The following is a 12,410-nucleotide window of genomic DNA, read 5'->3' as shown; positions in this document are numbered from 1 at the left end:
TCCAGCAAATTGCATTAAAGTGCACTAAGCAAGGAAATGACTTTGGTAAAACATACCAAACCTAAAACCCTATCAAATGTGACATATTAACGACACTAAAACCTAATTTACCTAAAACACAACGAGGGTCGGTATATTAGGTGATTAAGTGAATAATTGAGTTCAGTGCATTATTTACCAAATACCATCGATAGAGACAGTTTAATTTGGTACTGAAACACTTCAAATTGTGTTTCTTAGTTAACAAGAACTCAGCAAAAGGGAAAGAAATACTGAGTCAAGACCAGGAGACAAATATCAGAGGTTTGTGCACAACAACTGTTTCTTTTGAATTATTTTCAATTGAAATAAATATTGACTATTTGGATATTATTGTTTTAAATTGTGAAAATGTGTTTGATGGACACTTATTGATTGAAAAATCATGAATGGTTTGAAAGCGTGAAAAATTGTTTGAATGACATTGATGGATACTTATTGATTGAAAAGCACTGTAAATGGTTTTTGTGGAAATTGAAGTGAATTACGAATTGTGTTGCCATTTTGTGAATGAAATTATAACTTTGGAAATTTATTGGATTCTTACGGATCATTTGAATAAAATGTTTGGAATTGTTTTGACTCACAATTGGCATGACACTGATACTATGTTCCTCCTCCATTTATGGGGTGAGTGTGATATTCCTCCCTCTTTGACTTATCAGTCTGGGGTGAGTATGATTATGTTCCTCCCTCTTTGACTTGTTAGTCAGAGGTGAGTGTGGATGAGTTCTCATTATATAGCTAGCTTCCTCCCTCATTGATTTCGATTATTGGGGTGAGCATGTCTTGTCGTGGTGTACAACACGGCATATATGGAAAAATTTGTGTCATGACCTAAATTGTGTTATCGATTGGCAACCTTTGTATTCTTGATTATTTGATCGAATTGTGTTATTGATTTGCAAAATGGTATTATTCGATTATTTGATCAAATTGTGTCATTGATTGGAAAAACTGTGTTATTCAGTAATTTGATCAAATTGTGTATGAATTGGCAATATGGTATTCTTAAACTATTTGACTAAATTGTGTTATTATGAATTTTGATAATTTGTGAATTGGAGTTTAAATTCCTTATGACATTCATTGTCTTGAATTTAACTATGGTTTTAAGTATCCACTATTGATATGATTTATGAATTGTGATTTAAAATTTGTATTTGGTTAATGTTGTGCACCACTGAGACATTGTCTCGTGATAGCTTTATTCTTGTCGCGGTAGAGAGGCAGAGCAGGCGTGCAGACTAGGCTGCTAGTACCGCCATGAGATTTTTGGGTATAGTGAGTATACCACATGTGGCATTTTGTCTTGTAATGTATATTCAGTATGTATATTTTGTTCTTGGTTTTGAGCGATTGTAAATTTAAGTTGTCTAAGAAAGTTGTAAAATAATTATGAGTTATTTGGCTTGTAAAAATTGTGTTATATTTTTGTATCTTAGTCTTTGAAAATCACTGTGGATTTGACTTGAGAAATGTGTTGTGTTGATAAAAATGTTGGAGTTGAGATTTGAAAATACATTGAAGTGCTTTTTACAGGTTTTCTGAAGAACTGTTTTGTCCACAATACAAATGGTACCTTGCCAAAATTTTTACAGAAATTCCAAATAAATCAAATGAGTTAGTTGTTTCATTTCAATTCACCAAAGTTTTTAATACCCGTAAATAGTGCTCACCACTGTAAAAGAAGTAAGAAAAGTTTTTAAAATCCCTTGTAGTGTATTTAATGGGTTATCAGTAGACGGAGTTGGTAATTCATTAGGTATACTACGGGATCATGTTATGCCTTACAGAGGGTAGGGTGTGACAATCTTTATTAGGTTGTGATTGTTTGGGCCTTATGTGATATTAGAATAACTTACACATGTACATAATTAACTTAGTTCAATTATCCTTAGGGTAACATGGTGAAAATTAATTAATTAGGTTAAATAGAAACGTAGGGTTATTTGAAATTGAATTTGTTTGTAAATTAAATTCTCAATAATAAATTAATTTTAGTCATCTGGTAAATATCATTTAAATAATTAGCAACCCCATAGATAGGAATTACTTGTGCATGAAAATTGTGTGTAAACAACAATCCTTTTGTGAATTACTTGCATGTGTAGGATTAGAATTGCATTTTCTAGGATAAAGTTTAATAAAGGAATAATAAACAAGACTTCTAGAAACATTAGTAGAGGACTGGCACTCGAATCAACGAGGTTAGACCAGGCGTAAGGGGTGCCTAACACCTTCACCTTACGTACCCACTATCCCGAACCTAGACATTGGGCTATGGTAATGACGGTTGTGGAAACTCTGCAAGGAGTAAGTTGCCATCCATGACCCTCGAAAGAAACACTGAATATGTCTCGGTTATTACCCGGGTGGCGACTCCTGTCTATCTATGCCTTTGTGGCATAAATCCTTAGTACCGTGTTAGTGTTATGGGAAGACGGTACTTACCAGTGATTTGATTCTATTAAGATTGTATGAAGTGCATGTCTAGGAAATGCTGTCTAAGGAGGTGGTACTTAAGTGAGACCATTGTGACTCCACTATCTTTTCTGGGTATTACCTGGTGCATTTTATATAATTCTAATGGATGATATTTCGCCTCCCTTGCCCCTACAATTATTAATCGCAAAAGCGCGTAAACAATAAAAAAAATGAAGCAAACAATTACAATAACAAAATTTATGTGATTCACTCTTTAAACATAGAGTTACATTCATGGGCATACTATCTTTCATTATCTTCAATAATAACTAATAACTCATTATTCCAATTACACCTAAGAGAATCCCCATAAAAATTGTAACGCCCCTCTCCAACCACTAGAGAAATTATCCGCTTTGGCCCATCCTATTCTAAGCCTCACGGTTTTGTTCCAAAGGTGGAATGGAGAACTTCCCAAGAGATCAACCATCTAGAATTTCTCTCAAGCGAGCATGCTTAACTCAGGAGTTCTTTCAACTCTCTAGACCATTCCACCAAAAGGCGCCTTTAGTGATTAGTTTTCCCCATTTTAATGTATGATTCGGTTCATTCCTGCCCCCCATTTGAGCAAGGACACTAGCAAGCCTTTCCCTCCCAGAGGACCGCTCCAGACGAGACTTTCCTTTTCCGCATGGGATGTTACAAGCCTACCAGCTTTCGCCTGGTTCATTCCCGAACCACACATCTACTAGCCGGGGTCCGGCTCCGATACCATCTGTAGCGCCCCTCTCCAATCACTGGAGGAATTATCCGCTTTGGCCCACCCATCCCGAGTCTCACGGTTTTGTCCCATAGGTAGAATGGAGAACTTCCTAGGAGGTCACTTATCCTAAGATTTCTCTCAAGCAAGCATGCTTAACCCCGAAATTCTTCCAACTCTCCAGACCATTCTACCAAAAGGTGCCTCTAGTGAGTAGTTTTCTCCATTTTAATGTATGATTCGATTCATTCCTGCCTTCCATTTGGACAAGGGCACTAGTGAGCCTTGCCCTCCAAGAGGACCGCTTCAGTCAAGACCTTTCTTTTTCGCACGGGATGTTACAAGTGCTCATACTAAATACATTAGTTAGTGCCTTTCATTCTCCTATAAACATAACTTAATATATTTATTACTTTAACTGTCTTATACACCATAAATGGTGCCTTTAACTCCAATGGATAATAGTCACTTTCTCTTGGACTATGCCTTTCTCTATCTTAGGTCAAAGGCTCTCTCAATAGGCAAGAGTCACTCTTTGCAATGGGCGAAAGCCACTCTCTCCTCAATGAGCAAAAGCCCCTCTCTGTAATAGGTGAAAGCCAAAAAGGTTTTTCCCATAATGTTCCTATTTATAGTGTTATCTTAGTTAAATTAGGAATTTAACTCAATTTAAAAATAACAATATAATAATAGTTCTACCTTATTAAGGAATATTTCTCCCTCAAATGAGGAAAAAAGTCTCTTTTGCATCCTATTAGGATTTTGAGTCAACAATCTCAACCTTGAGTCAAAATCTCTAAACTATTGTATACCTCAAAATTATTGGGTGTATTCTATATCAAATCTCCATATTTAAACTTGAACCCTTCAAATATTCAACTTTCAATCTTAATCTTGAGTGTAACTTGCTTCTTTTTTCAAAAACTCTTGGGTTCATGGTGGACCGATCTAGGTAAGAAAAATTCCCTCTTTGAGAAATTTTTGCCTAAACCGGATCCATCATGGACCCAAGACACAAGCATTTAGATCCATATATTTAATAGGTGGGTCTCACCAAGCATCTTATGTCTTAGGTTCATGATAGATCAGGTCTAGATAAAAAAAATCTCTCTATCCTTTCTATAATACTCTTATTTATAATGTTAGATCTTTTAATCTTAATCTTATTAAAAATTTCACCCAAATAATAATAATAATAAAAGTTTAAAAATTTCACTATAATAATAATAATAAAAAATAGAATAAAAGTTCTCCTCCATTCAACTGAGAAATATTTCTATTTAACACTAATATTCCCATGTGCTAACATGTGCAACCTCAAACATTGATATACTATTTTCACAAGTTATATCATGCATTTACCACCCAAATACATGTGTAAAAGGGTGATGAGCTTGCTGAGGAGAACTCATGATCGACTCGTGAATCATGATAATATTCCCTTGGCAACGATCAAGTTCACGTGGGGTGCACGTGACTTTTGAATTATGGCTAAAACCGCGTTTAATTTGGCCAGACAATTGCCATGATCATTACTTGTATTAATGATAGCTAAAAGCTAACATAGTTAGGAGAAGAATGAAGAGAGTTTTGCTAGAATTAGACAAATTTACAGGTGCGATGTCAATCGTATGGTCATTGTTAGCGCACTGTGAAGATTTCTTGTCCCTCACAATGCCTGCAATATCCCAGTGGAGCATTCTTGAACCTCATAACCAAAAAATTTTGTTCTTTTGTTATTTGCATGAAAACGATAATATAATTTTCTTGTTATTATTTGTCGTTTTGGTCCAAAACAAAATTGTCGTTTTGGTCCAAAACAAGTTTGGAGAAAGAAGATTTAAATATAACCACGGCTTCTTTAACGACTAATGCATAATGGATGGATTTGTTCCGCATTACTGTTTAAGTTTTCAAACTTTTTTTTTCCATATTGATATGATTTGAAATCGATAAGTCCTGAAGACATACCATGTGGAGCCTGGTCAAGGTGAAGAGATACAAAGGAATAGATTACGTATATACTCATTTCTCTAAGGAATGGGTTTTTTACCAAAAAGGGGTAATAAAAAATGAAATTTTACTAAAACAGGTGAGTTTAAAATTAATTACCAAAAAGAGATGAATTGTACTGAGTTGGACGGGGTGAGTGCGAGACTCTAACTATAATAGCGTTTTTAAAGTCCGGACGCTATTATAAACAACGTCAGGGTGAAAGTTTGAAAGGAAAGCTAGACGCTATTCAAAATAGCGTCCAGCTTTCTTTTAAATAATAAAAAATAATTAAAAAAAAATTAAAAGGTTGGACGCTACTTAAAATAGCTTCCAGATTTCTTTTAAATAATAAAAAATTAATTAAAAAAAATTAAAAGGTTGGATAAGTAGCGTACAACCTTTTTTTTTTAAGTTTTAATTATTTTATTTTATATTTTAAATAAAATATAAATATTATTTTAATAAATAAAATTATAATATTTAATAATATGTATTATAATATTTTTATTATAAATATTATTTTTTAATTTAAAATTAAATAAAAATTTAATAAAATAAAAAATTAAAATTAAAAAAATAAATAATTAAAAAGTTTAAGAAAAATTGGACGCTATTATAAGCAGCGTCCAATTTTTCTTTAAATTTTTAATTATTTTATTTTATATTTTAAATAAATTAAAAATATTATTTTAATAAATAAAATTATAATATTTAATATTATATATTTTAAATTTTTATTATAAATATTAATTTTAATTTAAAATTAAATTAAAATTTAATAAAATAAAAAATAAATAATTAAAAAAATTTTAAAAAAATTGAACGCTTTTTTAAATTTTTAATTATTTTATTATTAATAATATTTATTATTTATTTTTTTAATTTTTTATTTCATTAAATTTTAATTTAATTTTAAATTAAGAAATAATATTTATAATAAAAATATTATAATATTAAATATTATGATTTTATTTATTAAAATAATATTTTTAAATTATTTAAAATATAAATTAAAAAATAATATTTATAATAAATTTTATTATAAATATTATTTATAATAAATAATAAATATTATGTCTTCATAAGAATTGTAGATATTATTTATAATATTTATAATATATTTATTATAAATATTATTTTTTAATTTATATTTTAAATAAATTAAAATATTATTTTAATAAATAAAATCATAATATTTAATATTATATATAATAATATTTTTATTATAAATATTATTTTTTAATTTAAAATTAAATTAAAATTTAATGAAATAAAAAATTAAAATTAAAAAAATAAATAATAAATATTATTAATAATAAAATAATTAAAAATTTAAAAAAGCATTCAATTTTTTTAAAATTTTTTAATTTTAATTTTTTATTTTATTAAATTTTAATTTAATTTTAAATTAAAAAATAATATTTATAATAAAAATTTAAAATATATAATATTAAATATTATATTTTTATTTATTAAAATAATATTTTTAATTTATTTAAAATATAAATAAAATAATTAAAAATTTAAAGAAAAATTAGACGTAGCGTCCAATTTTTCTTAAATTTTTTAATTATTTATTTTTTTTATTTTTTATTTTATTAAATTTTAAATTAAAAAATAATATTTATAATAAAAATATTATAATATATATTATTAAATATTATAATTTTATTTATTAAAAAAATATTTATATTTTATTTAAAATATAAAATAAAATAATTAAAACTAAAAAAAAAGGTTGGACGCTATTACCTTTTAATTTTTTTTAATTAATTTTTTATTATTTAAAAAAATATCGGATGCTATTTTAAAGAGCGTCCAGCTTTTCTTTCAAACTTTTCACCTCAATACTGTTTATATTAGCGTCCGGAATTTAAAAATGCTATTATAGTTAGCGTCTCACATTCACCCCATTCAACTCAGCATAATTCACCTCTTTTTGATAATTAATTTCAAACTCATCTATTTTAATAAATTTTTGTTTTTGATTACTTTTTTTATAATTAACCCCTAAGGAATAGATTATGTATTCAAGAAAAAAGAAACTGCAGAGGCCGATTTGGTACGGAATCTTTTGCTTTAAAGGTCAAACTGCTGTTCAAATTAGTCCACATTAAAGAACCAGCTCCTAGTCTTAGATAAATATATAAATATAATTGTTTTTCAATTCTTCCAATAAAAATTATTCAAGCCAAGAATTGATCTGCTATAAATTTCAAAGAAAGTATATGCTATCTCTCCAATCAAACTGGTTAGTGGGTTGATGTCATTTTAAGTAAAAGATTGGATCACCATAGAAAAGCATAAATCAAGAGATGGTCAAAAGCTAGTTTGATAAGGCATTGCTGAAACATCAATTTTTAAGTAATGATAGTAGGTGACCATAAAGTAATTGCTTTGATTTAGATTCAGTAAACAGTAGAGAGTAAACCACAATTAGACTGAAAATAAAGGCATCTTCTTTCATTTTCTCTCCTAATTTATATAGAAAATTAAAGATTACATGGAGGAAATTCAAAGCCCAATCTACTTTGCCTAGCTTTAACAAAGAGATTAGATCCTAGAGCTTACACTTAATTCCCCTCCCAGATGATCATCACACTTAATTACCTATAAACCTAGCTATTATAATTAAGTTAATTAAAATTTATTAAAATTAATGTCCTTGGATTTCTCCTTCTCATTTAGCGAGCCACTCTTGAGTTAGCTCTGTGGGGTGCTAATGAAGTTGTCGACTGATTGTTCCGACGATTGTTGAGGAGATTGTGCCATTTCCATGCAAAGTAAGCCACAAGATTAGCTTGCTGGCATTGCATTTTAACAAGCTCAGCTTGCGCTTTAGCTAATTGTGCTTGGAGCTCATTAACCTGTTTCTGAAAATGGCAAATCGCCCCAGCACAGCCATAAACAGGATCTCTGATCCTTGCACTTGCCTCATAAACCATGCTGCTCACTGCATCAGCTCTTTGAGATTCTGGTAGTTCCTGAAATTTTAATAAAATGGGTTTTCTATTTTAGTAATTTATCATTCATAAAGTTGGGAAATTTAATTAATTAAAATAACGAATAGATTGTGACATCAAGGGCTACAGATCTCTGAAAGTGAAAGATAAAAAACTAGAAAGTCAACATGACCAAATTCTATCTCAATTAAGCTAAAAGAAAATCTCTAATCTTTTTTTATAAAAAACAGAGTTAGTGCTGTTTTGCTTTCAAACTTTGGGGCTCTCTAGAAATTTTGTCAATTCGGTTTCGGTGTGTCTCAACAGTCCACAGTTTGAGAGACTTTCAAAATTTGAAAGCAAGCTAAGCTAGCCTAAGTATTGCACCTGCCCTGCCCTTCCCTTCCAACTACGTACATACACTTTTTTCCACATTTGTGTTCTCTGTTTTCATTCTTAACTAACTCCAGCTAGGCTTGAACTTGAGATTCGATTTCTCAATGGAAAATTTCACATTTGGATTCTAGCTAACTTTTCTTTTTATAATTTTTTTTATTGATCTATGATATATCGATCGGAAACTTACCAAGCAGAGAAAATATGGAATTTGAACATTTAAACCATGGGCCAACATGAAAATTCATATTCTTGGAAAATTACTCTCCTAATAAACTAATCACAATGTCAAATCAAGCAATCATTAGTTAAGTTCCAAAGTAGTCTTCTGAAAATTGATTATTTTACGAATTTTTAACTAATCAATTATCCTCCAAGAAAATGATCAATGTAGTAGTCATACCTGTAAGAACTTAATGATTTTGGTAGCACCGAACACGCGATGAGCAATTGTGAACTTTGCCGGTTCAGTCGGAGGAAAATACGGAGCCAAGACGCATTTCTCAGCGCATCTTCGCCTGAGAATCTTACAAGCCGCGCAAGGCCTAAGAACCACCGCTGGTGGCAGTGGAGGCGGCGGGGAAGATGAAGAAGAAGGAGAAGTTGAGTTACTGTTAGAATTGGCTGCCTCAGTATGATCCATTTTCTTTCTTATTGGCTCTTCTTCAGAGAGAAAGAGAGAGGAGAAAGAGTGAGAGAGAGAGGAGGTGGGGATTTTTGCAGTGTGATAACGAAGTATATATAGAGAAGGAGCTTCGCGTGGTGACGCGTCATCTAGATAGAGGCTGATGTCATCCCGTTGAAAATCTTCTATTGGCGCGCATCTCTCTCTCTCTCTCTCTCTCTCTTAAGTTCGTTAGGTTTGTGTTGTTTTGGATTTTTCGTACGAATGGTCTGCTGGTTTGAAAATAGAATGGAGGGTAAATTCTATAATCATTTTATTTATTCTCTGCTATTTTCATATTTATTCCCTAATTTTCATAATTTTGCTTAATATTAAAACTCAAATTCAACACTCTACGATGATGAAAATGATTATAATATCATTAAAGAATTATTTTTGCTTAATTAAATTGAATCTACATAAATTTAAAATACATGATATATGATGAGATTCATTTATTAAATAAGTGAGTATCACATATTTATATTTTGAATCTATAATAGACTCCGTCTAGATAAAAATTTTCTTATCATTAAATTAAAATTTATTGATATTATTAAATTAAGTATTAAAATACTATCTTTTTTTTTTTAAATTAAAAAAAATAAATTTAATAATCTAATTTAATTTAATAACTAAAAATATATCACTCATTTGATAAAATTATGTTTGAATTCTTACTGAGTGAATTTAATTTGTGATTAAGAAATTAGAAAGAAGAAAAAAAGAAGGTGACTAATTTCAATGCAGGTTGGCTTGCTTCTTTTGGTTTTTCCTTTTAAAACTATATTATTTACAAGATTTTTCATGGGAATTAATGTTTCAAAGGTTGATTATCTCAATATAAAATTTGTTTTTAGGTACAAAATTTCCCAGTGCACTGCCTAATAACTACGATGGACAAAATTATATTCCTTTTAAACTATACTCTTCTTCATCTTAAACCAAAGCCTTTCTCAATTGGTAAAAGCCTCTCTCCATAATAAGCAGAAGCCGCTCTCCTTAACAGGTAAAAGTGAAAATAGGTGAAAGCTAAAAAAAACTTTCTATAATACTTTTATTTACAGTGTTAATCCCATCAATCCTAATCTAATTAGAAATTCAAATCAATTTAGGAATAACATTATAATAGGAGTTCTATGTAACATAGGAAATAATTCTTCTGAATAATATTTTTTCCACTCAAATTAAAAAAACAAAAAAATCTCTTCCAAATCCCACCAAGATTTTGAGTCACAAAGCTAATAACAATGATAACAATAATGACGACAACGACAACGACAACGACAATAACAACAATAATAAGAATAATAATAATAATAATAATAATAATAATAAAGGTGGAAGAAGTGACTTCTTGCAAAATATATTGGAAAAAAAAATGGACAAGAGAGAAATACCCATTTGCGACTTGCTGGATGTCCCATCCGTCTAGCTCTGTTGCCTCCATAAGTGCCTCTCTCCATTTCTTCAATTTGTCATTTTCTTCCTTAAATTCTTTATATCTATCAAAAGCTTCCTCGAAACCACCAGTTTGTTTCCGCATGTCTGAGGGATCAATATGGCAAAATATGGGAATTACAATCTGGTCGATTGTATTCTTAAACTTAATGATCTCTGTAAGTTCAGTGAGGCACCACTGAGAGGAAGCATAGCCTTTGGAGAAGACTAGTATAGAAATTTTTGATTGATGAATTGCTTCAAGGAGCTCTAAGGAGATGTTTTCTCCTTTTAAAATATGATTATCTCGAAATATAAGTATTCCTGCTTGAATTAGAGAAGCATAGAGATGATCGGCAAAGTTTTTACGGGTGTCTTCACCTCTAAAATTCAAAAACACGTCATGATTCCATCGAGGTTTAGAGGAGGAAGAGGAAGAGGAATCTGAGAAGATATTGGAAGCAGCCATTGAAACAAGGACAATTTAAGCAGGAAGGAAAGGGTTTGCTGAATGAGTTGCTTAATTACTAAAGAGGGGACTCCTTGGCCCATACATAAAAGAAGAAAATGCACTGTGGTAGAAAAAAATTAATTTATAATTTGAAGTATGATTTGGGTAAATTGATAGTTAGTGGTCCTTAGACAACGAACACTTGACAAGAAAATTAAGTGAAGAATAAGATTTTCTTACTAAACCGATATTACCTTGCATTCAAAATATAAGATATTTGATGAGACTTATTTATCAAATTAACGGGCGCTACATAATTATGTCATGATAGATAAGTTCTAAGAAAAGATTTCCCATGGTCTTGCATTTCAAATTCCGCAATATATTAAGAGTCTATTTGGTTTAACTGTTGAATACAGCTGGTGAATGTTAGCTAATAGTTGTTACTGTTAGGTAGCTGATGATAGCTAATTTATGTTAAGTGTTTAGTAAAATTATATTTAACTGTTACTGTTAATATGTAAAATGACTAATAAGGGTATATATTATATAATTTATTTTATTATTGAAATAAGTATAAAATTATAAATTTATTATATTATATTATTTATTTTATTATTAAATTAAATATACAATTATTAAATTAATATATAATTATTAATCTATTATATTATATCATTTATTTTATTATTGGAATAAGAAAATAATTAATTTTTTTAAATAATTAAATAATTTTAAAAATATAGATAAAATAATAAAGTCATTATTATTGTTGATAAACAAAAAAATTATAATTAATTTTAAATTTTTAGATATAAATAAATATTTTATATTTTATGTTATTAATAAAAAATATTTTAACAAAGTTAAAATGTGTTAATTAAAATGTTAAATTATAAATAAAAAAATATAAAAATATTAATAATATTAAATTTTAAGATAAATAAAAAAAGATAATATGATTAAAATAAAAAATTAAATTAAATTAATAAAAATAGAATAAATATAAACTATAGTCGATTAATATTATATCAACTGCTCATTAACTATCAATTTTATTTTTTTAAATTTATTAAATATTTTAATTTATTAATTTAAATATTTGTTGATTATCTTTTGAATATCTTTTTATCAAAAGATAGGCGGAATGCCCACCTGGAGATCAGTCTTTTGACGGAGAGGACAACGAGCTATTTAATAAATAAAAAATTAAAATAAAATTAAAATAAACAGTCTCTTGACTGCAATCCCTGATTTTTTTTTTATTTCTATTCTTTAATTTCTTTCAAAGCCTCT

At 29.0% G+C, this 12,410-nt stretch overlaps 1 protein-coding gene and 1 pseudogene across 1 annotated transcript; both read right to left on the bottom strand.

Annotated features, from left to right (window-relative positions):
- LOC110665596 (disease resistance protein RUN1-like) overlaps window positions 1-11,132 on the bottom strand; it is a 31,039-nt pseudogene extending 19,907 nt beyond the window's left edge.
- Window positions 7,925-9,265, bottom strand: LOC110634677 (LOB domain-containing protein 1). The gene is given in 3 exon segments (XM_021783768.2): window positions 7,925-8,007; window positions 8,010-8,205; window positions 8,963-9,265. Coding segments are annotated over 3 exon segments (519 nt in total). The 5' UTR covers window positions 9,203-9,265.
- Window positions 11,133-12,410: the final 1,278 nt, after the last annotated feature.

Source organism: Hevea brasiliensis, chromosome 6 (genome assembly GCF_030052815.1).
Source record: "Hevea brasiliensis isolate MT/VB/25A 57/8 chromosome 6, ASM3005281v1, whole genome shotgun sequence".
In the NCBI taxonomy this organism is placed as follows: Eukaryota; Viridiplantae; Streptophyta; class Magnoliopsida; order Malpighiales; family Euphorbiaceae; genus Hevea; species Hevea brasiliensis.
This window is presented reverse-complemented; position numbering and strand designations above follow the sequence as displayed.